The sequence below is a fragment of the Nestor notabilis genome, unplaced genomic scaffold, assembly GCF_000696875.1.
Source record: "Nestor notabilis isolate BGI_N333 unplaced genomic scaffold, ASM69687v1 Scaffold35756, whole genome shotgun sequence".
Taxonomy (NCBI): Eukaryota; Metazoa; Chordata; class Aves; order Psittaciformes; family Psittacidae; genus Nestor; species Nestor notabilis.
The window spans coordinates 5,218-32,259 of NW_009933947.1; the positions used below are offsets into that span (position 1 = coordinate 5,218).

The following is a 27,042-nucleotide window of genomic DNA, read 5'->3' on the forward strand; positions in this document are numbered from 1 at the left end:
ATGCTTCTGAGCAGAAGAAATTGTTGAGGTTCACAGAGAACACCAAAATCATCTGAACTGTGAACATCTAATCCCAACCAATGGTGCCTTTCCAGAGTTGTGGAAAACAAGTATTGAGTGAATGATCTGTTTCTGATAATTTCACGATTCAAAGAAGTTCTGTAGGCGTGATACTGAGCGGGCACATAACGTAGGGTGAGGTGAAGAGGATTCCATGTGGTGTTACAAATGATTGTAGCTGTGCAGCCTTACTGTGTGTGCTGTTTTGGCTGGGTTTTTGTCAGCGTTCACAGTAAGTGCTTATGCTGTGTGTGGTATAGTGCAGCTCTGGGCTGTATTATGCATCATGGTGATACGATAGAAATCCTGACAAAACCATGCTAGGATCTTTGGGATTTGCTGCTGTAGACAGGAGTAACAAGAAACCTTTATGGTTTTTTCCTGTATTTAATTTTATGAAAAGCTCCCTAAAAGTGTATTTAAAACCAAAAGAAGTCTCTGCTGGCAAAATGACAGCGTATGTGTAAGGTTTCTTATCTCTTGTAAGTTGATGTCATATTGTGAGGGTTAACAAAAGCAGATTAACTAGCATTGTGGTTTACAGGAAGGTTAGATATATTGAACTAATGGTTTATGCGGTGGCTTAGACTTCTGCAGACCTGAGCACTCTGATGTAGACTTACTGTTGAATAAAAATTGCATACTACATCTGTGTGTTCTAAAGGTATCTTTTGTTAAGAATGTTTGGAAAAATGAGCTTTTCCATGTAAAAATTGAGATACACCTTCCAGTAACTTTTTATAATCTCTGAAGCTGAAGATGTTACAGCAAAAGAATAGCAAATACTGAAGTGTAAGACTTCTGGTATAAGACAGCTTTATTTGTGTTGTGGATAAGGATAACATGTTGGGTATTCAATGCTTTGAATTTTTTTTTTCTTTCTTCCAGATGAAATAAAAACTGAGCTGGAAAAGCAAAGGTAAATATTAATTGCTGAAAACTGTGTGAAGACAGCAAGTGGAATAATTTGATTGTGGAAATTTAAGAGTGCATATACATTACAGGAGTGAGTTTGTGAATACTCAGTTACACACTTATCTGACAAAAACATATGGCCCATGTGTTCCAATTACACAATGTTTGCGGCTATGGGTCCTCAAGCCATAACTGCCTCTGAATTTCACTATGGGAAAAATTGCAAAACTTCTAAAAGCTGCTAGTTTTTCCACTTCCTTTTACTGGGCTTAATATAGCCTGATAGGAAATCACAAAGAGCAGTAGGTGTCCCCTGTTCAATAGTATATCCTCTTGAGTACCTAGATCTAGAATACATTTTTAAAACACTCTTCCAGCACTCTATGATTTTAAAATGAGCCCTCAAATGTGTCTCTGCTGGCTTAGTATCCCTTATGTAAGCCCTGTTTAATTAATTCAGGATAACTTTGATAGATTTATCATTTGAGTTGTAGAGTTCCCCAGTATTTCAGGTAGTGGGACAGTGTTGGAGTGTAGCAAGGAAAGAGTTGAAGAACACATGAAAAAGAGGAGATGCAATAGAAATAAATGTAAAGTGGTTTTTGTGTGGCTTTTTTAAGAAAGTTGGGAAATCCTTTGAGAAAGTATGTGTGAGAGAAACCTGCATTGCATTTGTCTCCTGCCATGTGCCATTCAGCTTCAAATTTGGAAAAGAAGGAAGCGTGGTTTGCTGTGATACACGTGTTTAGAAAAATTAATAACTCTTCTTATCTGACCTAGAGAAGGCACTGCTGCTCCACCAAAAGCAAACTTCATTGAAGCAGATAAATATTTCCTTCCCTTTGAACTAGCCTGCCAGTCAAAGTCTCCACGCATTGTCAGCACTTCACTGGATTGTTTACAGGTAAGTGTTCTGTTTAAACTTGGCAGAGTGAAAAGGAGAAACGTGCAATTACAAACAGCCTGTGTGCATTCTTGGAGTGAAGCAGTAACGCTGTCCAGAGTGCACACAGCTGTGCAGATGCCCACTGTGGCTATCTAGATGCCTAAACCACACAAAATAGGTTACCATCAGACTTGGCTGAAAGTGGGTCCTCTCATAATCAGAAATGCTGACAGTGAAGTAAGCCTTTATTGAACCTCATGAATGCTTACATTATTCAGTAGAAGTATTTCATCTGTGGTGCTCTAAAAGGAGTATTTACCATGGTGTTTCTTGTAGATGGGAGGTCAGACTCTGAAATCCTTCTACCTTGTTTGTCCTTAGATTCTTAAACAACAAATGCAACTTTATCTCAGCTAACTACTTGGGCAGAAGAGTTATCTGTTACGAATAGGTGTAAAGATTGATGCATAAAAATTCTTTCTGGTTATGGCAATAAGAAATGGCATGGATGGGAAAAGCTTATGTATAAGTTCCTAAATCTGTTTGACCAGATGCATGAACAGTCCGAGTATCTGGTAGCCAGACTGTTAAGGGTATTAAATATATGTGTTAAAACTGGTTAAGTGAGGTATGCTGGCTAAAACCTCTTTTTTATGCTGTACTTAACTGTATTTGTGATTGTCTAACCTGTATTCTTTCTGTCTAGAAACTCATTGCATATGGACATATCACTGGCAATGCTCCAGATAGCGGAGCTCCTGGAAAACGGCTGATTGACCGAATAGTTGAAACCATTTGCAATTGCTTTCAGGGTCCTCAAACAGATGAAGGAGTACAGCTGCAGATAATTAAGGTATTTTATTTGGTTTATTTTGGTACAATATTGATTTGCTTTCTCTGTCTTTGATTTTGTAATGGGAAAAATAAAATAATGGGAAGTGTTACTTAGGGCCCAGTTTCTTCATTTCTTACCTTGTTACACGTGTCATTGAATTCAGGGAGGCTGTCGCCAGGTCAGAATTGGCATGTGAAATGTATTTCCTCTTGGTGATGCAGAATAAGGGATAATTTGTCCTTCTTTCTGGGATAAGCCATGGCCTGGATACTTCTAACTTGCAGACAGCTCGATGTTCTTCATCTAGGCTAGTAATGTCCATGTTCATTAAGCCAATGAATTGCTACCAGCCTTCAACTGAAGGCACTAACTGTGATGTAGTATCATGGACTGCTGCTCCAGCCTTTCTGCTCTCCTGTCTGTTTTTCTAGAGGGATCTGCAGTGTATGTTCTCAACAAGGCATACTAGTACCTTATGAACAGATACGTGTTTCATAACAAACCCACTGATCATTATGGAAGCCCTGCATGAAGTGTATTGCTGCCTGTTTGCTTAGATTTAATTTTTACTGTGTTACGGACCTTTTCAGGCTCTCCTCACTGCAGTAACATCTCCGTACATAGAAATTCATGAAGGAACAATTCTTCAGACTGTTAGAACCTGCTACAACATCTATCTGGCCAGTAAAAATCTTATTAATCAGACAACTGCCAAAGCTACCCTTACACAGATGTTAAATGTCATTTTTACCCGGATGGAAAACCAAGCTGTAAGTAACTGTTACTTTTGCTCATCTCAAATGTTTAGGCTTGACAAATGAACAGAAAAGTTTTCTTATTTTTAATGGGTCTGCATTGTACTTGGATATCTATTGATTTGTAATTTCAAAAACCTCTGTTAAATCCTGCAATGAATCATACTGACTGATTAAACCATGAAGCTTAGTGCTATAACAAGGTTTCACACTGTAGTTTCTGCCAGTGGCTTTGTATAAACAAATGATGGGATGTTTTTAGAATAAGCTTCTTGAAGTGCATCTTCTTAATTTGACTGGCCAAGTGATTACATATTCACTGTTTCTTTCTTGTTAACATGTGAATTCCCAAAGGAACATCAGTCATCACAGACATCTGTTTTCCCTTACCATGTTTTGTACCTTAGATTAACTTCTTCATGTTGTTTTTTCAAGATACAAGAATCCAGAGAAGTAGAAAAAACGAATCAGCAGAAATCCCAGTCTCCTGCAATTCAAGCAGTGTCCAAGTCTCCAAAGATGGGTCAGTTAAAGCACAGCTATCAGGAAGGCAAACCCACTGTTCCTGTAAGTGTGGAACTAACAAATGGTGAGCCTGAGAGGGTGGAAAATGGAGATGTGAAGCTGGAGCAGGATCTGACTCTTTCATCATCAGGTGAGTAATGGGGTGTGTCTCCTATTTTCAGTTACAATCCTTCTATTGGAAAATGCTCTTTTAGGCTACCTTGGGAAGAAGTGACTGGGGTGATTGGCTCAAATCATGCTTGGCTTTCTTAGTAGTTATTGAGAATATACAGGCCATTCCTTAGCTCGTGTCTCTATTATAGCTGTTGAAGAAAGGCTCATGTTATCCCTAGAGTTCTAGTAAAACTATATATGGTTTATCTACTTAGAGTTATAATGGAATTAGACTTGATTAGGTTGATAGAGGGAAGAAAAGGAAGAAAATAATAGCAGTTCATGGGGAGTGACAGAATCACTTTGAGGTAATTGAAGTCCTATGGTAAAAATAATATGTATCATGAAGACCTTATCATAAGCATATACTGTTTCCAAATTGGGAATGTAGGATATTCCAAAACCAGAAGTTTGTAACACTTGATAAATACAAATGACAAAATCACAGCATTAAAAATATCAGTGCTTTAATTTAAATAATGGAAATAACATCAATGAGTATATTTGTATGATTCTTGGAAGTGGCTTTAGAGGACTTCTAAAGAAAATCTATCATTTTTAACCTTTCTGCCTCTGTCATGTTTCTCCTTTTAATCTTCTTCCTTAAAAAAAAAAAAAAAAAGTACTAAATTCAAAATTATCTCTGTGTGTTTCATTAGAGGACACAACTGATGGAGGAAAGGAAATGGTTAAAGGCATCTTGGAAGATGTGGTCAAGTCAGCTGTGAAAGGTAACAAAATCTCCTAAAATAGAACAGATGCTTGTGTATTGACAACCTTTTATTCCTGTGAATATAAAAGCATAGATGTTATTTTTTGGTAGTAAGTATTTTGTCAAGAACACCTAAGCAGGAAGAATATGTTTTTGTTTCAATATTATTCTTTTGCTGGTAGCTAATAAACTTTCTACTTACCAGTGCTGCTTCTGTCCCACTTGATTGTAGAGCTTCACAAAGTCATGGGGTAAAATAAGCTCAGCTGGTGATTTTAATCAGTTTTCCTTTTTCCCCTTTAGTGGCTGAAGAAAAGCAGGTAACAGAAACAGTGAAGGCTCTACCTGCATTAGAGACTGCAGATATTCTTTCTGGCTCTAGTAATGAAAATGTACAAACAAATGGGATTCCAGATGATGGGCGGTCTGTTTCCTCCACTGATAATCTGGTAAGTAACTTCACTGGATGCTAACGTATATTTAGGAAAGAAGAAATGTGTTTATCAAGCCAGCCAATACAGTGGGATATCAGAGAGGGAAGGAACAGAAGCTGTAATGTATGTGTCCCACTCGGGTTCGAAAACTGAAGCAGCAACTGCAATTTAAGTAGATAATGAAAACAACTATTCTAGAATTGGTTATGTTGGTTGTATTTTGTTACAGGGTTGGTGGCAGAGGGGAGGAGTCAGTTAACACGTGTGAAAAGATCTGGATAGCTTGTAGACCTGTGTAGGTTTAGTTTAAACTTTGCCAAGTGTATCTTTTTTTAAATCTGTAGATAATCCTCAAAGGAGTTGTGGAATCTTCCTAATTGCTTCCTTCTTTTGTCTGACTGAGGATCTAATTTGTGTGTTTCTTGCTCTCAAGGAAACAGATGTATCTGGACATCAAGCTGCTGCCAGGTTTTCCCATGTACTACAAAAGGATGCCTTCCTTGTGTTCAGATCGTTGTGCAAACTGTCCATGAAACCACTTGGTGATGGACCACCAGATCCCAAGTAATGAGACACTATTTATTACATTGTCCTCTACAGGTAGCTTTTGGAGATAGTTAAGTAGCTGTTGTAGAGTAAAGCAGGTATTCAAAATTCACCTGTCAGGCCCTGTTTTAGTTACCTTGATAAATCTAGGATTGAAATTTGCTTCAAATTATTAAAAAATTAAATACTTGAGGGTTTCTTTGTGTAATGGGTTTATTAATCTTATCAGTTGAAGTGGCCTTGACTGTAGTATTTGTGATGCTTTTGATGGGGGAGTTGAGGGAATGCTTCTCGGTAGCATTGGGTTTTATTATCCTACTCTAAGATGTTTATTATCCTAGTCTAAGATGTTAATACTCCTGGAAAATTTCCCAATTAAGATGGTGGACATTGTCCAAAATCACTTGCAGGCTAATTTCCCCCCCTCCTGCCCCCTCCCCACTGAAATGAATTAAAATAGCACTCATTTCTTGTTGACAGGGAACAAGTGCTATAGCGCTCATGTTAAATACAGGTATGTATTCAGAAACACAATAAAAATATATTTAATGTTGAATTTTTTTCTAGATCCCATGAACTGCGTTCTAAGATAGTGTCTCTGCAGCTTCTTCTCTCAGTGCTGCAGAATGCTGGTCCAGTTTTCAGGACACATGAAATGTTCATCAATGCAATCAAGCAGTATCTTTGTGTAGCATTATCTAAAAATGGAGTCTCGTCTGTTCCTGATGTATTTGAGCTCTCTCTTGCCATCTTTCTCACGCTGCTTTCAAATTTTAAGACCCATTTAAAAATGCAGATTGAGGTGAGAGACTTTTTATCTATAATTTGTATGATGCTCTAGTTCTCAAATAAAACTACTACAATGATAAAAAGATAACTGGAACTTACAAGTTAATGTCTTAGTTTTGTTTGCTTACTAAACTAGTATGTTACTATTATATTCAAATTCTAATATGCATGGGATGGTACTCTTCAAGAGAAATTAGTGAATAGAAATGGATTTGTACACTGATATGGTTCTAATAAGCTTCAGATCACTAAGTCCTTTACTTCATTTATTTTGCAGGTATTCTTCAAAGAGATCTTCCTGAATATTTTAGAGACTTCTTCAAGCTCCTTTGAACACAAATGGATGGTGATTCAGACTTTAACTAGGATTTGTGCAGGTATTGCCATTGTTGTGGAAAGCAGTCACTTCCTCTGGCAGCAGATGAAACTTATTGCGTAGACAAATGCCATAGATAATGTTTAAGTGTGAAAAACTGAATCCCATAGCATTTGGATTTAAATATCTGGATTTGTCCCCACTGCCTGCTCCAACTGGCTGAATCCTTTTAAAAATGCAGTTACACTGAATCCTAATACTCACACTTCCTTTTGTTTTCCAGATGCTCAGTGTGTAGTGGATATTTATGTTAACTATGACTGTGATTTAAACGCTGCTAATATATTTGAGCGCCTTGTAAATGATTTGTCCAAAATTGCACAGGGACGAAGTGGGCATGAGTTGGGAATGACACCTTTACAGGTAAGAAAAACAGCTTTGAAGAAAAAGTACTGTATTTTCCATAAATGGTGCTGTCTCTGCATCATCTTTGATACTTCCAGTGGTTTCCAGTCTGTAACCTACTGATGTTACTTACTTTTTATTACTTGGTTAGTTTGCAGTTGGATGCTGAAGCAGTAGGATTAATTTCCTTGGTGATTTTGATGCTTGTGAGACTAGGCTTGTTCTGGGCTATTTTGTTGGGCTGCTGTGGGAGAGAGAATCAGATGAGCCTTCCTCTGCCTTACTGAAATGGCTTTTCTTCTGCACCTTTTATTTCAGTACCTTCAACTTGTATTTGCTTTGTACAAACTTTCTGTGCCATATCTCCACAAGTATTTTGTTTTTGAATTCAACTTTCCCAGTCCTTAGAGGGAGGGTGGAGTACAGACTGCTTTCAGCAAGAACAGAGTATTCTGATGTTGGCCTTGTCCTGCAGCACTATGTCTCTAGCCTAATGGCTTTCAGGGCTGAAGTGAACTTTGTGCTAGGGTTGGTCTCAGAACTGAGGGCACCTCACACCTTTGACTGGAATTGTTTCAATGTTCTACTGTGGTTCTTTGATCTGAAAATGGGAGTAAAACCCAGGACACCTTTGTTCAGATTTTGAATAGAACTGTTTACTGTGCAGTCAAGGTAGTAAGACTCTTTATTTTTCTTGTGGAGGGATCTGACACTATAGAGACACACTGGATCATCATAATCATTCCTACGACAAAAGGGCTGCATTTAGGATTTGGTGTTTGCCCCTTGGTTGTACTCATCAGTTATCAATAGACCATCTGCTTAAAGCAGCTGGAATGTGTTCTGGTGTCAGTATGGTTATGGTTGCTTTTGGCCCAGATGTATCCAACCTAAATGGTCAAGGGGCAGAAACTTCATATGACCAATAGATTTCTCTCCAAGTGACAAACTTCCTAAGATTTGAATGGTGTCATGTTATGTTTTCTAAAAGCTTGTTGGTATACCTATATGGGGGAGGGGAGTCGGGTTGTCTTTTGGTGGTTCTTTGGCATTTTTTTAATTGTTGTTGTTGTTGTTGTTGTCTTTTTCTTTAGTCTCTAAGCCTGAGGAAAAAAGGTCTTGAATGTTTGGTTTCTATCTTAAAATGTATGGTAGAATGGAGCAAAGACCTTTATGTGAACCCCAATCATCAGGCTAGCTTGGGTAAGGTTGTTTCTTTATGGAGAGACTAATTCCCTTAATAAGTTTGCCCTTGTGTTTATTCAGTGTTTAGAAGCTGTTCAGAAGCGTGGATGCTAGGTTTTTACATAACAATTCACTTATACGGGTTAAGAGTTTTATGAACAATTGTTAATGCTGTTGCAATAACCAGCACTCCAAGTGTCTGGTTCAAATAACCAGATTCTGTTTAAGAGCTTTAGCCAGGCCATTGGCTACACTATAAAAGCTGGCTCATGCAGAACAAAACCTAACAAATCTTGCAGTTCCTAAGTTGAAATGCAAGAATTTCTCCATGGCTGCTGCTGTTCTCCTGCCTTTTATGAATTATTTTAGATTTGCATCAATATAGCACCTTCATGTAGTGTAGACTGCCAAAAAGTAGACGTGGTAAGATAAGACTATTGATTCATATGTTTCAACTAAAAAGTACTATAACTAAAAGCTTTTGACTGAACAGGATGACTGAAGTCTCACCCTCTTTATAAATAGGTTCATATAAACCATCTGAACAGGAAATGGCTGAAGGTAAAGGCCTTGAGAGTGGAGGGAGACGGAGTAGCGTCAGTTCCTTGGACTCCACTGTCTCATCAGGAGTTGGAAGTGTTGGTACTCAGACTGCTGTCCAGGATGATCCTGAGCAATTTGAAGTCATCAAGCAACAAAAGGAAATAATTGAACATGGGATAGAACTGTGAGTCTCATAACAAGAAAATAGAAGTTCACTATTCTGTACAACCATATTGTTATGTTTTTTACAGAGTCAGACCTGTAGGGACGCTTAAAAATTGATCTTAATGCTGAAGGCACTTGTCTGCTGTTGTCAAAAGCTTACACTGGAGGCTATTGTAGTTACAAAGAATTTGATAAAATCTAAAGTGGAGTAAAAGGTGGTTTCACAGCTTTCACTTGTGCTGGTTCAGCTGCACAAGAGAGGAAAGTGTGTGTATACCTAGAGAGAAATTGATAGGAGCAGGCAGCTTACAGCTCTTACATCATTTGTTGTCTTTTGTTGAAATGCTTTGGAGAATTAAGTCCTTGTCCAGCTCTGCTTTACCTCTTCCTTAATTTGAGGATTTTGTCTATAAATGCTATAAAAAGGTCTTGAAAGCAGCATTTTTAACATTTAATGGGAAGTCTCTTAAGTTTTAGTATTTTAAAAGGGTCAGGTTTTCAGTGAGTTTTCCAGCAATAACTTTTAAGCTTATCAGCAACTGAATGTACCTTATGGGATGTAGCCTATGGTGTGATATGGTTAAGACATTAGTTGAACATTCTTTGACTTTTTTCTAACTAGAAAAAGAAAAATATTCTGTGCTGTTACTCTTTGGCTTATAACGGGTCTGCAAAACTAACATTTTATAGGGTGTGATATTTTTTCAGTTGTATGTCTCAATTTCCCCATGTTTTTGTCTGAATAGGTTTAATAAAAAGCCAAAGAGAGGAATACAATACCTTCAGGAGCAGGGAATGCTTGGCACTACGGCAGAGGACATTGCACAATTTTTGCACCAAGAAGAGCGCCTCTGTTCTGTAAGACTACATTATAATTAATAAAATACTCTTGCCACATCACCATCTTCCTGTCTTCTGATGTCTGTATTCACTATCTCTTTAGTTCCTGTTTCGTTAATATGCAGCTGAAAGCATAAGGGTTCTAATGAAGGTATTTAGTAACAATGGTACTTTCTATTTACTTCCTGTCCCAGCCTTTTTAGTAAAGTAGTTGTGCTTACAATAAAGTGCTGGAGGGATTCCCCATAAATGAGAACATGCATTTTATCTATACCTGTATTAGTGCTGTTTTACCAGCAAAGGAATATCATGTACTGCAGTGGCAAAGCATTCTCTACTGCATGTGAAATTGGGTGCAATTCAGCTTTCCTTGGCTCTACAATAATAAAACATCTTGCTTTGGGAAGTGAAGGAAGCAACAATATGTAGACTAAAGGCATTTCCAGTGACACTGGTTTCTTGCCATCCCTCTAACGGTTGCTCTGCCTGCTCAGTGAAGCATATCAGTCTTACAAAACTGATAGCTATGCAATTCTTGTACTATAAGCCTTCTTGCAAAGCTGGCAGTTGGATTGCGCAGTAATAACTGTTCCTTGTGTTTTCAGACTCAAGTAGGGGAATTTCTTGGGGAAAGCAACAAGTTTAACAAGGAAGTGATGTATGCCTATGTAGACCAGCTTGATTTCTGTGGGAAAGACTTTGTCTCTGCTCTCCGTATATTTCTGGAAGGTTTTCGTCTGCCAGGTGAAGCCCAGAAGATTGATAGATTAATGGAGAAGTTTGCTGCTAGATATATTGAATGCAACCAACGGTAATTCAAAACCTTTGTACTGGATAAGTGCCTGAAGAAGGGCTGTATTGTTTGTGGCCCTTAGGGGCAAGATGCAACATGTGCTCAGGTCAGGAACTTCGACAGGCTGTTGTGAGGAGCACATTTTGTTGCTGTTATTGGTGCTGAACCTAGGCAAAATAGAAAATTTGGATAGAAAGTACACTGATGCTGACATTTCATTAAATCCCAAATACTTGCTAGAGAGTATTATTGGAAGAGGAAGCCCCAAGTATGTTAAATTGTGTCTGTATTAGCTGTTCAGTTTTTAAACAAATGTAGATCACTCAAGTATAAACAACAGTAATAAGCAGTAGCAATTGCTAAAGTTGAATATACGTGGCATAAATAGCTAATAAGATGTTACACATTTTTGCTTGCCCGTTAGATGCTAAACAAGATGTATATATGTTAGTTGACATCAAGTAGGCAGTGTTGCTACTGTTTCTAATGCAGTAAACTAGCACTGAGATTTAGCTACGTGTTCAGGTTTAGTTGGTTCTTACTCCTTAGTCCAGTTGGTGCATCACTGGGTTGGTTTTGTGTAATTCTTTATGAAACCCTGGCAGTGAAAAATAAGCTGTTCTTCAGCTTTCGTAGGATTATCTAAAGGATTTCTTTTGAGAATGCACTTGAAAATTCCAGTCGTTAGTTTTCAAAATTGTGAAGAAGATGCTTTTACATTATTTCCCTTTCTATTTGCATTTTAAAACACTTGGGGCTTCATGCGATTCTAAAGACTAATTTTAGGTTGTGTTAGCTCTTTGGTTGAATGCACAGCACTTCTGAGTACTTTTTTTGCAGGTAGAAATAGAACTAATGGATTAAGGAATTAGGGCTTTAAAAACCTGTTTTGTTTTTTCTCTCCCTTAGGCAAACACTATTTGCTAGTGCTGACACTGCTTATGTTTTGGCCTACTCTATTATAATGCTGACTACAGACTTGCACAGTCCACAGGTAGAATTTAAAAAAATCCAAACTTGGAGAAGTTTGAATTTCCCTGGAACTGAGTTCAAAATCAGATATGCAACTTCCTTTCTTTTTTTACAGGTAAAAAATAAAATGACAAAGGAGCAATACATTAAAATGAACCGAGGAATCAATGACAGTAAAGACCTGCCAGTAGAATATTTATCCACAATCTATGAAGAAATAGAAGGAAAGAAGATTGCAATGAAAGAGACAAAAGAATATGCAATTACAACCAAGAGTAGTAAACCAAGTAAGAGAGAACTAGAAACTGAAAAGGCCACAGTGCTCTTGAACCACTGCAGTAACTGTCAGGGTGGCATGATGGAGTTCAGATCCCTGTTTGTGATCATCTTTGCGATACATAAATTACGTTTAGAATGGCTAACACGGATATTGGGAATGAAGGTGGCTCAGTTATTACTTGATAGTGCTGCTTCTGTGATGGAAACAGCTGTGTAAGTGCATCTGGCACCATTGCAGAGAGGCCCTAGAAACTATATTTGGGTTTTGTTTTATTTTTAAACGGAGAGGGAAATGGTGGAATAACTGAAGGTGGCACTTTGCAAGTAAACTTGTTTTCATGTGCTAGACAACAGGTGGGGTTTTGGTTTGGGTTGTTTTTTCTGTCTCCCTGGCAGTAGTGTGTCATAGTTCATAGGCTGGCAAGTGCCACAGTCCTTGTGACAATGTTTGAAAAAGAGAGAGATCAGAGTTCATCATGTTCTAGTAACCTGTTCTCATCTAGACCAAATGAGGACTTCTCTGTTTAGTGTACACTAGAAACCAGTATCCCTAGCTGTACTCTGCTTTTACCTGGAATAGCTGGCAGAGTGACTTAATGGAGTATGCTTCTTGAATGATAGGTCTTAACATGTGGCATATAATAAAGGGCTGAATTAGTTGCTTTCTATAGAATGAAGTCTTAAGTTGGGATGTAGGTTTAGGTGCTAGACTCCTTACTTGTAATGTATGAGAGCCTCCTGAATTGTAACATTCGGGAAGATTTTTATATTCAGATTTTATTTGCAATATTTTTAACATTTTGTGATGCTCAATATAAGACATGAAATACTCTTATATAAAAAAGGAACCAATGCAACTGTGTGGTGTTCCCCTTAGGTGTAGCTAATGAGAAGCAAAGGAGGTTGTTGTACAACTTGGAAATGGAGCAAATGGCTAAAACAGCTAAAGCCCTCATGGAGGCAGTAAGCCATGCAAAGGCTCCTTTTACTAGTGCCACTCATCTGGACCACGTCAGACCCATGTTCAAAGTGAGTATGAGGTTCTCCTTGTATCATCATTGCTAAGAGTTTTAAGCATGGAAAAAAAAAATTGGAAAACTACTCTGAAGAGTTAAGTACTGCAACAGGTGGACTCTTCGGATATATTTGGTTTCAGTTACCTTGTTTTGGGCTAAAATCTTGATAGACTTCTGAACTTAGTTTCTTCCTTTCTTTAGCTTGTATGGACTCCACTGCTGGCAGCTTACAGTGTTGGCTTGCAGAACTGTGATGACACAGAAGTTGCATCCCTTTGTTTGGAAGGAATACGCTGTGCAATCAGAATAGCCTGTATCTTTGGAATGCAGGTTTGTGTAAGATTTGGCATGGGGCTTGCTAAGGGCAGTGTAGCCTCTGGGAGGTAGATAAGAATTACAAGCTTATGCATAGAAAATGGAGCATCTCATCTACTTGCTTGAAATGGTAAAATAAAATATTACTACCCTGTTTCAGTTTAAGATCTTGATATACCATCAAGCTTTTCTTCATCTCTGCTTTCCTTTTATTGCTGAGTCTTCTATTAAGAGCATTTGCCTTCTCTCCTTCAGTTGGAAAGTGCTCTAATAGTGCCACATACCTAGAAAACTGTGCAGGCATGCTGGACAAGTAGCTTTCTATAGCTCTACAAGGACTGGATTATGATGCTTGTTTCTCTGTTTTGTAGCTTGAACGAGATGCTTATGTACAGGCCCTAGCTCGCTTTTCCTTGTTGACTGCCAGTTCCAGTATTACAGAAATGAAACAGAAGAACATAGATACCATTAAGACACTTATTACAGTTGCTCACACAGATGGCAACTATCTTGGAAACTCTTGGCATGAGGTAAATCTTGATTAGTTTAACTAGTGCAACTCTGTTGTCCTTTGAAAACTTGCAGGATTTTATTCTTCTACTGCTGTTTTATGTTCTGTGGCATCACTCTTTGGCTACGTGGCAATATAAGCCAAAAGGTACTCTAAGTGACAGATTTCTTGAATCTGGCTTACGCATACAATCACTAATGCTTGTTGCAGTCCAAGGGATGATGTGGGGGAGTAAGAAGGAAGTCAATTTTGTGCTGATGGCAGGGCACAATTTTGACATTTTCACTGTCTACGTTGGAACATCATTACTCTAAGTGGTAGCTGCGGTAATTCGGTCTTTTCCCCTCCCTGGGACAATGAATTCTCTCGAAGAGCGACTCCAAATTGTTTATAGCTTTGGAAGTTGATGCTGTGAGAAGTTATAAAAAGGTTTCCTCCATTAGAGATCCAAGTTAGGCTTTCTGGGTGCTGTTTATTTTTTCTTGTATTGGAATGATTCATGGCAGCTGGTGATCCTGAATGATTCACTTGACTTTATTTCCAGTTGTATTAGTAATGTTTCAGCTACATCAAAACTGTTACCATTGTCAAAGTTGTTTTAAATGTTAGAGAACCTGGGAAAGTTATAAATATTAAGTATAAATACATGTTAAGAATAAAAATATGATGGTTTCCAGAAACACAATGTTTAAATATTTTTGGTTTTAGATCTTGAAATGTATTAGCCAGCTGGAACTAGCACAACTGATAGGAACTGGAGTGAAAACTCGTTATTTATCTGGCTCTGGACGTGAAAGGGAAGGAAGCATCAAAGGCTATGCATCTGGAGGGGAAGAGTTCATGGGCCTGGGATTAGGTGAGATTAATAATCTTGGACTTCACAAAGATGCACGTATAAATCAAGTATGATGGCTAAGAGAGATAAATGTTATAGGATATTAAAATATATTTATTTCCATTTGAAAACACTCTGGAGCTGATGCTATACACAGTGATGATGCTGAGTATAACGGCTGTGCCCAGCATTAACCACTTGTGTCTGACCTAGAGATCATATTTTAAAATAACATTTTATCATTTCCAATCTAATAATAAACAACATTATATCATCTTAATAAATGTGATGGTCAAAACACAATGCCCTAAGGGGAAAAAACCCATACTACTTACCGAATGTTTGATTTTGTAATAATCTGGTAGAGATCTAGCAAAGGCACCATCTGCTCCATATAAATTACAAGCTAATTGGAAGCAGTAGTCACTAGTCTTTGCTTGTATAAAGTTGAGGTTAATATAAAGTCATGATTTCATGATGATAAATACTGGAGTTTAATGGCTTTTATTGCAGGTAACCTTGTTGGAAGTGGAGGTGATAAACGGCATATGGCGAGCATTCAAGAGTCTGTGGGAGAGACCAGTTCACAGAGTGTAGTGGTAGCAGTAGACAGGTACTGGGAATATCATCTCTTTATTGGGAGAATGTGACATGAAGTTACTGACCATCCTCACTTCATTTGCAGACTCTGAGAGGGGCTTTTGTTCTCAAAGCCTGTTTCTCTTGAGACAGGTGCTGATACTTAGATGCTTTCTCTGTAAACAATAAGTAGACTTCTTTAGGCATGTAATATTCACAAATGAAAGATTGTCATTAAATAGCAGTGCAACTAATGTAGTGTATTGTGAGAAGGAGCACTGTTTGTATGCATGTGTTTTTGGAGTAAGCTAGTGGAGACCAGAATTAGGTTGGTGTTACAGTATTTAGCTATTTTTGGTTTACAGATCTGTTTATTATCCTATTAAATTTTGGTCTTGTGAATGTCAGTATTTCAGCATTTCTTTAGTTGCTGTTCTTCAGCTCTTTATTTATTAGTCACTGCGTTCTTGTCTAAATCAGTATCTTTAACTGTCCTCCTAAAAATGTTGTCTGAAGAGATGCTTCTATGAAAAACCATGTGTTGGAAGGGGACTTTTTTTATAGTTATTGAAACTACTGGGCGAGTCTATAGAATCATACATTCAGACTTGCAGTAGTCATTGTTACATAAATATATCTGTTACCATATCAAAGTCTAAAAGATTTGGGAACATTCTTCACTTTCCAGTGGTCTATATGAACCACTATCAGTGGTCTGAACTCCCCTCAAGACTCTCGAGGAGGGAGAAGGGACAATGGTGCATCCACAGTCTGTCTGCTATTTGTTTTGACAGCCACAACTTTGGTATTCTTGAACCATGTAAAGGTCAAGCAGATGGCTGCATCCAGTGACGTCTTGCAGCAAAGCTTTCTTAATGTCTTTATTCTGCCTATGAAATCTAACATGCTGGCACCAAAATGAGTATTGCAGCACTACTTGCTCTGGATAAAATTGTGAGCCTGTGCCCGTTGCTTGCAGTGGGGCAGCGGCATAGTAGACTGTGACTTGCAGCAGGGAAGAGAATGCTTAGACTAGGAGATAGGACATGAACTGCTGCCCAGGAGTAAGAATAAAACAGTTGCCTTTTATGGCATGGAGGATTGTAAAGTACCTCCAGGAGATGTGCTGATATTTGCCTACAGTGGTAAAATGTGATTGACTCTTGTGGACGTGCAGCTAAAACTGCAACTTATTTGTTCCGTAGGATATTTACAGGATCAACACGGCTGGATGGAAATGCAATTGGTATGTATGCTGGCCATCTTGTGGGTTACAGGAACTCTTGCAATGTAACAACATCCTGAACTTACAGTAGTGTCTTCTAATGTTCAGTTGACTTTGTCCGATGGCTGTGTGCTGTTTCCATGGATGAGCTGGCTTCCCCACACCACCCACGGATGTTCAGCCTGCAGAAGATAGTGGAGATATCCTATTACAACATGAACCGCATTAGGCTGCAGTGGTCAAGGATTTGGCATGTGATTGGAGATCACTTCAATAAGGTATCTTTTTAAAATCAAGTTACAGAATGTACATGGATGGCAGGACCTATTCAATCAGATTTTACCTTTTATGTTCTAAGTGGCGTAGGTTGTGGTATTAAAAAATATCCATTAAAGGCATCTAAAGGAAGCACCTATTTGAAAATCTAAAGCATAGAAATAGAAAGGGAAATGTTTATGGGAATGATCTTTAATCACTTCGTTACATTATTTTTGTATATGTAAGTTTTCTTTATGTCAGTGTCTTTTCCTTCTGATCAAATGCCAAGTTAGTTTTCCTGTAAAATATATACAGATGATCCTGGCATTATAGTTATTTTCTGTTGGAAACTGACTGTTTTTAACTTAAGTTTATTTTTTAACCTAAGTTTATTAACTTAAGCTTTTTTAACCTAAATTTATTTTTTAGTGTCTAGCAGGCTGTTATAGTTCTGCACTTGTTGCATACAAAATCCATGGATCTGTTTAGTTGGGTCCAATGACTGAGAAAGCCCTGTATGAAAGTAACCCCCTATTTTCTATGTTTTTCTAAATTTAAATCTATTTTCAGATTTTTCTAAATCTGAAAACTAGAATGTGCTACTGATTTTTAGGAGACTGACTTGAAACTTGAATGATGAATTTGTTACTCATATAAGTAATATATTAGCTGGTGTTTGAAGGTATGTTTTCATTCTAGGTTGGATGTAACCCTAATGAAGATGTCGCCATCTTTGCAGTAGACTCATTAAGGCAGCTGTCAATGAAATTTCTTGAGAAGGGAGAGTTAGCCAACTTCCGCTTCCAGAAAGACTTCCTAAGGCCTTTTGAGCATATTATGAAGAAAAACAGGTGTGATACACTGCACTCTGTGTGTTAGCTTGCTTTAGTCCTACTTAAAGATGCTACTTGGTGTGGGTTAGATTGTCGTGGAAGTGGCACAGTTACTTTGTGCCTGTGTAAAGTTGTGCCGCTTCTGAAAAGTCTTGCTTCCCTTTTTCTTCTTAAGATCTCCAACTATTCGGGACATGGTAATACGCTGCATTGCTCAGATGGTGAACTCTCAAGCTGGTAACATTCGTTCAGGCTGGAAAAATATTTTTGCAGTCTTCCATCAAGCAGCATCAGACAATGATGGGAATATTGTGGAACTGGCCTTTCAAACTACAGCACACATAGTTAGTAAGTAATGCTTGTCAGATGTGAGTACCCATATTAGCTTAAACTGCTATGACTCTGGTTTAAAAGGCCTATCTGAATAAGACTTTGATATTTTCAGGTAAATAAACACAAGATTTTGAGGCAGACTGTTTAAACTCTGCAGCTAGGTCTTACCCTAGCAATCTCCTGATTGCTATGGACAGGAAGACTTAGATACATATATCCTGCTACAGAACTTTGGAAGTTCGGAATAGATTCAGTAAGCTTGTATGCTGCCCCATCTGTCACAATAAGTTGTTTTGGATTAAGGAATGCATTTAATGATCTTCCACACTGATTTTGTTTTCCTTTCTTGCTACAGAATATGAATAATTACAAGCTTAGATAATTTAAGGAATATTTAGGCAACTTCATTCACAGCAGGAAGCTAACATCAAGCTTTACTCCTATTACTTCTCAAAATATTTTAGGAGCTTTGGGTTGCGTATGGTGTGGGAGGAAACTGAACCATAGAAGAAGCTATGAAATAATCCTAGATTATAAAATTGCTAGTTCTCCAACCTGAGAGAATGTTATGCTGACCAGTTTGGGCAGTGGGGTGAGATGGGAAAAAGTGTAAGGGAAGGTAAACCCACATTTAATCTAGAAGATCTGGGCCTTTCATGTTTGTCCATTCGGTAGTGATACACCATGGCTGACTTATCTAGCTCAATGCCAGTTTATGTGGATGTCAGTACCCATAAATTTCTAAAAGTGTGTGTGTTTTGTTCTTCACAGCAAATATTTTCCAACAGCACTTTCCAGCAGCAATTGACTCATTTCAGGATGCAGTAAAATGTCTTTCTGAGTTTGCCTGTAACGTTGCGTTTCCGGACACCAGCATGGAAGCCATCAGACTTATTCGCTATTGTGCAAAATATGTTTCAGAAAGACCCCAGGTATTTTGTTTTAATTTTTACCCTTGTATATTCTCACATTATCTTCTACAGTTAAACTGAGACTAACCTTGTAACTAAGAAAGAGCTTTTGGACTCAAACTTCAGTCTTCCAGCAACAAGTGTGTATATTAAAAGCTTATTCAGAATTAGGAGTCAGTCTGGTATTATGTAAGCAGGAAACCAGGACTAACTAAAAAATTGAGTCTTATCAGGCCAAATTTGAAATAACTGAATGAAATAGTTGGGTGGTTGGTTGGTTTGTTCTAATAGTGTTAAGATGACCTGGAAAATAATACTTCTTGTTGTGTCATCCTAATTATGTTTAGTTAAGTTGGTTACCAACACAGATTTCTCTACATCAGTCTATTGTGTGAATATTTAATATATGCTGGAAAGAGCTTGGAATTCAATTGCAGTTGCATGTTGCCATTGCAAGACATGCATGCTGTATTCTATATGCCAGAAAAGCGATGAACTGGTTTATGCCAAGCTTAAATTTCCTTATTACCTATACTTATAGAACTGTTGCCTGTCACTGTTAAACTTGCTTGCTAAATTCCAAACCTCTGCAACTTGTAACGCCTTTAGCAGGACTTAAATAAAATGGATTTAAATACTTATTTTCCATGTATTTTTCCCCCCAGTATTTTCACAAATAGTTGTGTCTCAGATTTATACTTATGTTTTACAGGATTAAGAGTGTCATGGAGGAAACTAAGTTAACTTTTCAAGTCTCTGTGTGCCACTAGTAGTATCTAAATCTGTCAGATTTAAAGATTTTTGAGGATTTTTTTTTAATCTTATTTTCCTGCCCATCTTCAAGGTATTAAGAGAATACACAAGTGATGACATGAATGTTGCTCCTGGGGACAGAGTATGGGTCAGAGGATGGTTTCCTATTTTATTTGAACTTTCTTGTATCATCAATCGATGCAAATTAGATGTTCGAACAAGGTAATAAAGCTTTATTATTATTACTATTATTATTATTCAGCTAATGAAGAGACCACAGGTGCACAATTTAACATCTCCTCCTTTGCTTGTGTGGGTTTGTTTATAGAGGCTTAACAGTGATGTTTGAAATAATGAAGAGTTATGGCCATACCTTTGAAAAGCACTGGTGGCAAGATCTGTTCAGAATCGTGTTTCGCATTTTTGATAATATGAAGCTCCCTGAACAACAAACAGAGGTAAAAACAAAAACCCAAAAAGCAAGCAAATGTTAGAGTTGGTTTTTTGAGAACTCAAACAATCAAAGCAGCAGTTTGTATTATTTGTGTTGTCATTGTATTTCCAACTTAGTGTCCCAAAAATAATGATATTCTGTGATATGTATGAAATTGTCTTAGTATCCAGTGACCTATCTGTCTGTCTGAATATTTGCAAGGAGTATATTCACACTTTATTGTAAAAATGTATAGTTTTCTGAACAGCATTCATGTAGCCAACTAAATGCTTCTGACAAGACATCTGCAGTAGTGAAGCTTTTTAGTTTTATCTAAATTCTGCTCCTCAGAGGCCATGACCTTTGTTGAACAGGCAAGCATAAGCTAAGTGCTGTCATCATAGAAGATTCCACATAAAAACAGGACTTCTTTTTCTTCATAGAAATCTGAATGGATGACCACGACATGCAACCATGCACTTTATGCAATCTGTGATGTATTTACACAATTTTATGAAGCTTTAAATGAGATCCTTCTTCCTGACATACTTGCACAGTTACACTGGTGTGTAAAACAAGGTAGCTTATTTACTTGTGTCTTTTGATTAATGTATTTTTTTGAAATGACCATGAATTAAGAAGGGGAAAGTTAACTGAATTTTGGAAAAGTAAAAACTATTAGGACAATATGTACTAGATGAATGCACTATCCTAAATATTCTAGCATCTTCTATTTAATCATTTAGGCAGCTCTTCTGTTGATGGTGCTTCTGTTCCTAGTGCTATTGTACAAAGCAAAAGCTTCTGAAGAGTTGCATTAATCTTCTCCCAACAGCCTTTATCTATTTGGCTGCATGGATAAAATACCTCATTTACTTACACACACATATATTCACATACGCATTCAGATTTGGTTTTTTTCCTCTTTTTTTTGTTTCCCTCTTCCCCTTTCCCTTTGCTAAACCATCTAGTACTTTTAAATATGACTTCCTAAAGAATGGGCTTTCTTTTGGGCTCCAACTCTTATGCCTGACATCCTGCATATTGCCAACAGGGAACGTGGGGGGACTACCTTCAGGAAATTATGAGTTTCTAATTGGTGTTTTTCCTTAATTTGTCTCACTATATCCTTCCTTTCTGCTTCTCTTCTGTCCTTTGTCTTCTCTGTTTGGATTTCAATCTCATGAAGTCTAGTTTTAAACGCTATTTCTTATTCAGTAGGTTCCAACTTTGATACTATTTTAATACACTTTATTTGGCTTTAATACTATTAATTTCACAGTATTGGTAAAAATGTGTAATGGGACAGCAACAGAAGGTTTAATTTCACTGATACTGTAGAATGTGATAAATCTGGAATATTTCTTTCTTAGATAATGAGCAGTTGGCTCGCTCAGGTACAAACTGCCTAGAAAACCTGGTAATACTAAATGGACAGAAATTCAGCCCTGAAGTCTGGGGACAGACATGCAATTGTATGCTAGAAATCTTCAAAACTACTATTCCTCATGTGTAAGTTCATAAACTTAATTCTCATACGAATACCTGATTCCAGAGCATCAATATTTATCTATTTTTATTTTGTCTTACTTTCTGAAGCTTGCTGACTTGGAGGCCTGCAGGAATGGAGGAAGATGTAGGTGAAAAACACTTGGTAAGAGTTAATTCAGTGCAACAAACTAACTTGAAGGGTTTTGTGTTAGGTTAGTTTTCAAAATATTTTACTGTAGAAAATACACTTGACAACAAACACTGGAGTTTACATCTGTTTGTGTTTGATATAAAGAATGGCTGCAGGAAGCCTTTGAATTTAAGATGAGTGACAGCATCTGAAAACCTATAGTTGTTTGGTAGTCAGTGTTTCGGATTGCTAGAATTGTTCTGCATTCTCTTCTAGGATGTAGACCTAGATCACCAGTCCTTAAGCAGCATGGATAAAAATGCTTCAGAAAGAGGACAAAGTCAATTTTCAAATCCCACAGATGAAAGCTGGAAAGGTGGTCCTTATACAAGTAAGGAAAACATTCAAGATTATTAAATAAATTTTCATAGCTGCTCTTAGTCCATTTTTCTAGCTCTCTAGAGAAAGTTCTGGGGCACTTTAAGCTTTGGGTACAGCTGTACAACTTGTGTTTATGCCTTGCAGAGATTTCCTTTTTATAAGATAATTTACAACATTGCTGTATATCAAAATGCTAATGGTAACGTAGTGTTTTCGTAGCCTGTTTTAAGTGAATTGTCATAAGTTGCTTCTGAAAGTTGTGTTACTCCATTTCCTTAGACCAGAAACTATTTGCTGGCCTCCTTATAAAGTGTGTGGTACAGCTGGAATTGATACAGACCATTGATAACATAGTGTTCTATCCAGCAACAAGCAAGAAGGAAGATGCTGAGCACATGGCTGCAGCTCAGGTATTGTCAGACTTACTTACACCCTTGTTGTGGCAATAAAAATACAAAGACTATGGCATGCTCTGAAGTGTGTTCACAAAATAGACTATACAGTCTCTCCCTATTTCTGACTTTCAGCACTACCCAGAATGTGTGTGTCACTGCTCTTAAGCTGTGCATTCAGGGTAGTGTTTTGAGGATGGTATAGCTAAATTCCTAATTAAATTAGCTAAAAATATTGACCATTATTAATGCAATGTAACATTAGCCAAAGATGGGTATGTGCCACATTTAAACTTGCACTATTTTTGTGGTTCATCTTGATGATTTTCAGAATTTAGCAGACCTACTCAGCTCCTACAGGAGAGGAAATGTTTGATACTGTATTGCTAGGACTTTTCCATGCCTTGATAATGAAAATTCTTCCCTTGTTGTCCTTCAGGTTTTGGAGGGTTTTTTTGTCTTATCAATAACTAGGATAGATCATAACTTCTCTCCTTTAAAAGATCCTATTGAAAAGAGTGTAACTGATATTTGACAGGGCTAATTTTTTGTGTCATACTGCACTGATGTTTTGCTTATGTGTAAAATGGAATCTGGAGTTAATGGTATATGGTCTGTGAAGTATCAAAAGTCACTAAAGATTATATAAAAAGAATGCTATTGACACTCCTTTCCCTCCTTCCCTCCCTCCTCCTCACCCCTTTAGCGAGATGCATTGGATGCAGATATCCACATTGACACAGAAGACCAAGGAATGTATAAATATATGTCCTCACATCACCTCTTTAAGTTACTAGATTGTCTGCAAGAGTCTCATTCATTTTCGAAAGCCTTTAATTCAAATTATGAGCAGCGAACTGTATTATGGAGAGCAGGTGAGGCTTTTATTTTTAGTTTGATAAAAATACAGAGCTTCATTTACAGCTTTAGCTATGGAGATACAAAAGCACACCATTGCAATTAACACTGCAGTTAATCTGACAGTGTTGGATGTTTTTATTACTTGTCTATTTCCTAATAATGTTGTCCTGGGTATGTGAGTAATTCTGTTTGCTAAATTATCTGCTTTTTTTATTAAAGTAGAAATACACAGTTGGTACCACTGTAGTTAAATATCTTTATAAATAGATTAGGTCTCAATTAAAATTAAGGAGGAGGAAATACTATCTGGACAAGAAATCATTATTGTACATTAGTGGAGGTATTGTTGATAAACTTCACCTCTTGGCAAGTAACTACAAATGCGAATGTTCCCTCTCACCCTATGTGTAACTGATTTCTAGGGTTCAAGGGTAAATCAAAACCCAATCTCTTAAAACAAGAGACCAGCAGTTTGGCTTGTTGCTTGAGAATACTCTTTCGAATGTATGTGGATGAAAACCGTCGAGACTCCTGGGATGCGATACAGCAACGGCTGCTCAGGTGAGAGCATCAGCTTGGTTCTGCTGCCTTCTGATTTCAGTCACTATGGTGCATCCCTGGATACAAATGTTCTGGTTTAAGTTGCTGAGCAGAGCATGCAAGGTACATGTGAGGTATATATGTACAAAAGTGGTGGTGTACAAAGGCTTTTCACATCTGAGTACATAATGCTATTCAGAGGCATACAGAGTGCAGTATAAGCTGCTGTATACCTGGAATATGGATGAATGTAGAAAATTACACTAAATGAGTATAAAAAGGTATTGGGGTCCCCTTTATTTGAGGAGCTGCTGGTACATAAAAGTCCAGAGCATTAATCTCTATCAAATGTGAAGAACTCTTAAACTCCCTATTGGCACAAGTGCAATGGATTTCAGTAGCATTCTGATTTATCAGCATCTGTGGACATACTAATCTTTTCATGTGTAAGAGGGAAGGTTCCATTCCTCCTTCAGTTAAAGTGGAACCCCAAAAAAGCCATACTAAGTTCTACAGTTTGTACCTTGAACTGTTGACAGTCTACATCAAGGAACAAAAATTTATTAATACCATAGTAATACCTCTTTAATCTGTGATGCTGAGCTCTGCAGATCTTTAATAAGCAGTCTAGTTGTGAAGGGAGAACTCTTTTTCCCATTGCTTTTTCCTAAGCTGTGCCAGTGTAAGGATCTGGAAATAATGTTGGCAGGTTGAAGATGACAACACTTTAATTACAGAATGTTTATGAGAAAATCAGACTCCTTTCTATCTCTGACTCCCCAGTTCTTTTTTGACAACATGAAAATTTTTAGTTCCAATATCTGTGACAGAAAAATCATGGAGACAAATTTAAGTAAAGTTACTGCAAGAAATTGAAGACTTCACATGGCAATGCCTCTTGCTTGGAAACAAAATACTCTATGAGAGGACAAAAAATGTGTTGTAAAATCTTTTTATGCGTTTCCTTTATGGTTTGTTTGAACTGTGTTGTCTCTTCAGTGTATGCAGTGAAGCCCTGGCATATTTTATTACCGTGAACTCGGAAAGCCACAGAGAAGCTTGGACCAATCTCCTGCTGTTGCTTTTAACAAAAACACTAAAAATCAGTGATGAGAAGGTAAGAGCAGGCTGGAAGTCGTGTCTGCGTTCAGGTATTTTTTCATTTCTGCTTCTGTTAGATTCAGTCTTTTTTATCCTCCATAATGCAAGGTGGCCAGTTTGCTTACTCACGTAACAGCACCTCCTTGAAATACAGCAGTCGTTACATCTCTGGGTTTTTTAAGAGTTCTACATTGTAAAAATCAAGCTGCATCCATGCAATTCACAGCTGTATAGAAACATTAATGGAATTACTGTAGAACTTGCATATAAAAGCATATTGAATGTGCAATAAAGGATGGACTTGTGCTGCATTACAGTTGCACAAGAAGGGCAGAGGTAAATTTCACCACTATAAAACTCAGTTCTGGTTCCTTGACAGTGGTGGCAAAACATAGCACTCGGGATCTAAGCCCTTTTGAGGAAAAGGCAAATGCAAATATTCACTACATTAGGACGTGCAGAGAAACTTCTGGAAGTTCCTTTTTTTTTTTTTTTTTTAACTTTCCAATACTATTGAACTTCCTCTGTTTTTAAAGTGTATTTTTCCCTTTTTCCTGTATTGCAAAGTGTGTAATTTCACTTTACTCTTGTGAAGTTTAAGATGTTTTATTGCAGTTTACTGATATTTATGGTGGCTTGGCTTGTCCATGTAGCAGCAATCCGGTGATACCCCTGAGGCTACAGTGTGTTGTGAGAATAGTCTTAACTCTGTAGGTACAATGGCAACTTGGCCATTCCTTAGTACACAGTCCCAGTATCTTTCTATAAGAAAAAGCTCTGTGGTGAAAGTCTTCCATTAACTTCCCCTGTAACTAATACTGAGCATTATTAGGAAAGGACTAGAGGACGAAATATATTTTTTTTGTTGTTTAAATTCATGTCGTATAAATTCGTTTGCATCTTGAATACTGTTTGCAGTTCTGATCCCCCATATCAAAAGGAGTGTAATGGAGCTGGAAAAGGGTTGAGAGAATTTAACAGGAAAAAGGGGTATAGACTGGCTCCCATACATGGAACTGTATGTAGGTTAGACTTTGATTCAGTTATCTTCTTCCTGGAAAAGAAATAAAAATGACACCCATAAAATCACTATTAGCATGAAGAGAGGGAAAGGATTGATAATTGTTATACTGGAAGAGAGATGGTGAATTAGAGTTGTGCAGATGGCAAGTCACTGAAGGGTAAACAAACCCAAAATACGCGTAGAATAGAGATCTCTCTTCATGCACTGCTTCAGCTGTGGAAGGCTTTCTTAAGTACTATGGCTATTTTAAAGAGGCAGCTGGGACAAAATAACACCAGAAGTGGGTGTTTCTACAAGTAGTCCCTGCTACCACCTCCAGCCTGAGCAATCCCTGAGCCACAAAACAGTCTTGACTCTGTTTAGGGAAGTCTTGCCAAGTGCATGCTCAGTGGGTGGCTTCCTGTAGGCATCTGCTAAGGCTGCTGCAGAAAACAGACAGTGGGCTTGCTGGCCCTTTGGCCACCCAGGAGGGCCTTTGCCTGGGTGAGAACTTGTGCTTTAACGAGTTGCTGTAGCCATGTACGTAGAAAAAATCTGTGTTTTCCTACAGTAATTGAGCATAATGTTCTTTTTTTTTTTTTTTTTGTATCTCTAATAGTTTAAGGCACATGCTTCAATGTATTACCCATACTTGTGTGAAATCATGCAGTTTGACCTGATTCCTGAGCTTCGAGCAGTGCTGCGGAAGTTCTTCCTGCGTATAGGTGTTGTGTTCAAAATCTGCGTAACAGAGGAGCAGATACGGACAACTGGGGTGAACTTACCTTCATGGTAGCCCTAAGTTTAGGGTTGGTTACTTCAGTTTGTACATAAAGCTGTGTTCCACAGATGGATTGAAGTGGATGGGGGGAAAAATGGGACCCTGGTGCATCAACACAGCAGCAAGTTATTCTTACCACAGTTGCATTTGGGAAAGAGGAAAAATAAAATCATGTTCTGTCCATCCTACAAAATGATCAGCAGTTTTATTTAATTTATTGCTTACAGAGTTAATACAGTAGATGTAAAGTCT

At 37.7% G+C, this 27,042-nt stretch overlaps 1 protein-coding gene across 1 annotated transcript; it reads left to right on the forward strand.

Moving 5' to 3' along the window:
- Positions 1 to 956: 956 nt before the first annotated feature.
- Positions 957 to 26,805, forward strand: ARFGEF2 (ADP-ribosylation factor guanine nucleotide-exchange factor 2 (brefeldin A-inhibited); the record flags this gene model as incomplete). The annotated part of the gene is made up of 38 exons (XM_010017095.1): positions 957 to 979; positions 1,756 to 1,879; positions 2,568 to 2,714; positions 3,287 to 3,466; positions 3,887 to 4,106; positions 4,789 to 4,860; positions 5,145 to 5,290; positions 5,709 to 5,839; positions 6,389 to 6,623; positions 6,888 to 6,987; positions 7,210 to 7,349; positions 8,426 to 8,534; positions 9,042 to 9,243; positions 9,971 to 10,082; positions 10,670 to 10,875; positions 11,767 to 11,851; positions 11,945 to 12,116; positions 12,986 to 13,137; positions 13,326 to 13,454; positions 13,811 to 13,969; positions 14,659 to 14,806; positions 15,299 to 15,398; positions 16,570 to 16,610; positions 16,698 to 16,867; positions 17,547 to 17,698; positions 17,856 to 18,028; positions 18,785 to 18,945; positions 19,769 to 19,899; positions 20,006 to 20,135; positions 20,554 to 20,689; positions 21,484 to 21,622; positions 21,710 to 21,764; positions 22,008 to 22,122; positions 22,392 to 22,522; positions 23,211 to 23,379; positions 23,788 to 23,926; positions 24,905 to 25,022; positions 26,629 to 26,805. Coding segments are annotated over 38 exons (5,229 nt in total), but the record flags the coding sequence as incomplete, so codon positions are not given.
- Between the last annotated feature and the right edge of the window lie 237 nt (positions 26,806 to 27,042).